Source organism: Buceros rhinoceros, unplaced genomic scaffold, assembly GCF_000710305.1.
Source record: "Buceros rhinoceros silvestris isolate BGI_N320 unplaced genomic scaffold, ASM71030v1 scaffold22013, whole genome shotgun sequence".
In the NCBI taxonomy this organism is placed as follows: domain Eukaryota; kingdom Metazoa; phylum Chordata; class Aves; order Bucerotiformes; family Bucerotidae; genus Buceros; species Buceros rhinoceros.
This window is the reverse complement of record NW_010402256.1, coordinates 10,688-14,870: the sequence shown is the minus strand read 5'-3', so window position 1 is coordinate 14,870 and position 4,183 is coordinate 10,688. Positions and strand designations below refer to the sequence as shown.

At 38.7% G+C, this 4,183-nt stretch overlaps 1 protein-coding gene across 1 annotated transcript; it reads left to right on the top strand.

Annotated features, from left to right (window-relative positions):
* Positions 1-1,585: 1,585 nt before the first annotated feature.
* CREG1 (cellular repressor of E1A-stimulated genes 1) lies at positions 1,586-2,919 on the top strand (the record flags this gene model as incomplete). The annotated part of the gene is made up of 2 exons (XM_010132586.1): positions 1,586-1,705; positions 2,734-2,919. Coding segments are annotated over 2 exons (306 nt in total), but the record flags the coding sequence as incomplete, so codon positions are not given.
* Positions 2,920-4,183: the final 1,264 nt, after the last annotated feature.

The following is a 4,183-nucleotide window of genomic DNA, read 5'->3' as shown; positions in this document are numbered from 1 at the left end:
TGGTCTGAAAAATTGCTAAGCAACACTCGGGTGGAAGAGATGGCTAAAGCTTCCAGAAGCTCTCAGCAGAGAAATGGGGGGGGGGGCACAGGATATTTCAACAGGGAGAATGTCACAGAAGATATCAGAAGGACTGGAAATTGGCAGTGTGAGACTGGAGCAGAGGCTCCTACATAGGCTACTGAAAGGATAGTCATTAAATCTCTGGAGCTCACTGTAATGACAAGTGCACAATAAACGGCAGCAGACTGGCATGCAGAAGTTCTGCATGTGTGTAATTGGCCTTGTCTCATATCTTTGGCCTGACTGTGGTCAAGAGAGTTGGCTAAAAAGGAAGTAGTGATCATATGCCTCCTGTATTGGAAAACTTTTTATTCGAGCAACTATTACTGTATTAGTAAAACAAATAAACACAAAACTCAAATACTGAACTTTTTTCACACTTTGTTTTACCGTAAACCTTTTCTGTTTGTTCCCTGTCAGATTTTAGTTTGTTACATTCAAGTAGTTTAACTGTGTTTTTAAGGGCTGTAGAAAGCCTAATATACCTTGTATGCCATCTCCTTCTTTACCCCAGCTACAGCCTTTCGTTTTCAGAAGAACGTCAAAATCATGCTATAAATCACTTATGAACGTTTCCCTTCAGAAGGCTCCTCCAGAGATCCTTATTCTGCTGTTACAGGGCAGAAACAGTTGACTGTGATAGTCACGCGTGAGGGGGCATCTGATAGGGGATGGTGCTGATTAATCATGAGTCAGCTTCTTTGTAGTTACGCAACTTCCTCCCTGCCGGGCGGTTGCTCCTGTTTCATCAGTTCAGTGGTACTCTCCGTCCTTTCGGGGGTTTCTTTGTGAGACGAGTTCTTTTGAAATTTTGCAAACAACATTAACTTTCTGTGCGGGGAGATAACGAACAACAGTGTGTGACATTTGGCAGTAGGCAGTTCTGTCTTTCACCGGTACCTCTCAAGCTATGTTCACCAAACCAGTTTTAGAAAAAAGCTTTGGATACAGATTCTTTAATTCTTCAAGTTGGGTGTCTTACTCAGGATTTTTTAAACCTAACTTTTAAAACTCACTTTAGCTGACCAGTTTGGGGGCAGCTAGGAGACTTGTTTTGATGGGGGAAGGTGGTTGGTTGTTTTTGTTTTGACTAACTTTATCAACAGTTGTGAAACTCAGTTGGTTACCTTTTCAGTAACCCTTTGTCCTCCCACCAGAATTAACTTAATTAAGTTCATTGTATCTCCTTGTCTTCTGTACAGTCCTGTACGTATGTAGAAGGGATATATCATCATTTGAATGTGAAATAGCTGGACTGTGTATTGAATTCAGAGTTTTAAAGGGTGCTGTTTTGTGAGGTTTGCATTTAATGCTAACAGACTTCATCACAGTTCTAAACTGGGCTTTCTTTCGGATTCAGAACTCACCTAAGCTTTCAGATATAGTTAGGAAAAGATTACGACAGCTTTGTTCTTCTTACCAGTAACACTGAGCTGGGTAAAATACCGAGACCTGAAAATATGGTGGATGTGACGTTTTTCTTGCAAAAGTGTGTAAAACTCTTATCTTACTTGCTTTCCAGATCAATCCAAATGCCTCCTTAACCGTGTCTTTGGCACAGACTCCTTACTGCAAGAAGCACAAATATGATCCCCAGAATCCCCTCTGTGCCCACATAATCTTCTGTGGGAGTGTTGTGAAGGTAAGCAGCTGAAAGTTGACTTGCCGTAGTTTAACCCCAGTTGCAGAGTGACACAGGTGCTTCTGAAACTTCAGTTTGAAGTAAATATTAACCTGAGCTAATAACTGAGCTATGAAGTTGCACTGTATTATCTGGTGGCATTGCTGCCAGGACTGTATTCTTTCCTGCACCAGTACTTTGGTGTCCCATAGAAGGAATTTAGGGCTGCACCTGTTATTAATTATTAATTTAGGGCTGTACCTGTTATTAACTGGAAGTCCTAATTCCATTATTGAGAATGGCATTATCCATCATTATTGAGCAGAATGATTAAGGATGAGGACTAATCATCATTAATCTCTCTTATAGTCTGAATTTTTACTTGGTGCTTTCACACCTCAGATATTTGTGCGTTACACTCTAGCAATCCTTTAATTGCTGTCATGAGTTTCTCATTAATGATGAAATTGTTTATTTTAATCAGTTCCTCTTGTACCATACCCAGAGCTCTAACTTGTTGATTTAACCCTTTAAACACTTGCACATTGTATATTAAGTGCTGTCACACATTTCAGCTTCCCTTCCCTGTAGATTCTGTTATACCCTATTTGTGTGTGTGTATGCACGTGTTTGCACACGTCTGAACACGGTTGGATCTGTTTGTGTCTGTTGGAGTGATCAGGTGCAAAGGAGGTAGAATTACACCCAGAACATTGGATTGTAATAATTCAGCAAGAATCCATACTTTTTTGTGATTTGTTGAAAGATTTATTCTTGTGTTGATGAAGTAGTTTCTTGCTCACACTTACTTTAAAAGCACCTTTTGATGTAATATTAAAATGAATTACTATCCTGGGGTTTTTGTCTGTCTCACCTAGAGTTGAACACCACATGGTGTGGACTCTGCCTCGGTAATGAGTCCTTTGGGACAAGACACGGCTAAACTGAAGCGAGCACACTGCAGTCAGCAGTGCTTTTTTTTTTTTTTAGCTAAAATGTGTCTTTACATGACTGTGTCTTACTGTAGTATTTTGCTGGTTGTTGTTCAGGTGAATGATTCAGAAGCAGGCTTAGCAAAAGAAGCATTATTCAGTCGCCACCCTGAGATGGAAAGTTGGCCTAAGGATCATAATTGGTTCTTTGCCAAATTCAACATCACCAATATTTGGGTCCTGGACTACTTTGGTGGGTTGAAAATTGTGACTCCAGAAGAATATTACAGTGTCAAGCCTTAGTAAGTACTTAAGTTTTGCATGCTTAACTCTCATTCTGTTCGGAACCTGTAAAACTTCTCTTTATTGTTAACAGTATATATTGCCCGAGTCTGTTTTTTAGACACAATTATGTGTTTTCCCTAAGTCCACTGGATGCAGGGTCTGAAATCACAAGATATGTTTGAGTAGGGCATCTACCTACTCAACAATATTGAGTATAGTATCTGTAGAATTATGTGTGGTTAACTGTATTTGTACCTCAGCTTAGATACAGTTTCTTATGCGGAAGGAATCCTATAGAGTGGGCACGGTCACTGTCCTCTATTTGCATTAATTGCAAGACAGATGGTGTTTTGATCTAATAGTTTGAAGTAGTGAGACTATGCAGCATTTATGAAGGTGTATTAATGGGACTGCAGCAATACCGCTTGGTATTTTCAAAACAAAATTGCTTTTGAATCCATCATTATGGTATTGAAGTATAGAGAAATTTATTTTCTATTTTCTACACAAAACTTTCCTCAAAACTTTCGCAGTCAACACTTCCCACATTCAGTTTCACTCTTATTCTTACTCCTTGTAGGTGGAAGAAGATCCTTGGTGATGCTGATACACAAATGAGTTACTTTGGCCGTTTCATCAAAGATTTTTTTTTTTTTTGGTATATTTTAAAGTTAAATTAATAATGCAAAAAAATTAAACACCATGGATTGTTAGTGAGCTTGTATAGCCCTTCTGAAGCAAATGTAAGTTCTCACTAGCTTGAATCATGTCATACTCAAAAGCCTTTGTGCGTAAGCCATAACTAAATTTTACTCATTGGAGGTGGTGCTGGAAATACGTCTGTCTGTTGACAGACTGTTATCAGAAATGCTGTGTTTACTGGAAACTAAAGGATTAGTCCAGTTCTAAACCTTTCAATGCCTTAGTTAAATAATATCTGTTTGTGAGCACTCTCCAATTTTATTTTATTTTTAATACCACTTTAGTGTAGATCTTTATGGCAAAGTACTATGGGATGGCTCAACTACCTGGAATGGAAAGCATTGCTTGTGTTACAATGGCAAATGATACACTGAGTTCCCAAATTCTGTTAAGAATTTTCTTTGCACACTAATCACTTGTTTGAGACATTTTTCTGTTTTGTTACCTCTGTTGAATGTGCTATAGAGTATGATTGTGTTTATGCAAAGTGTGTGTGTGTACACACACACATACACCTCATGATGAGTTTTTGGTAAGTTTTCAGCTGGCAGTTGTTACATAGCCTGACTCTTTTACAGAA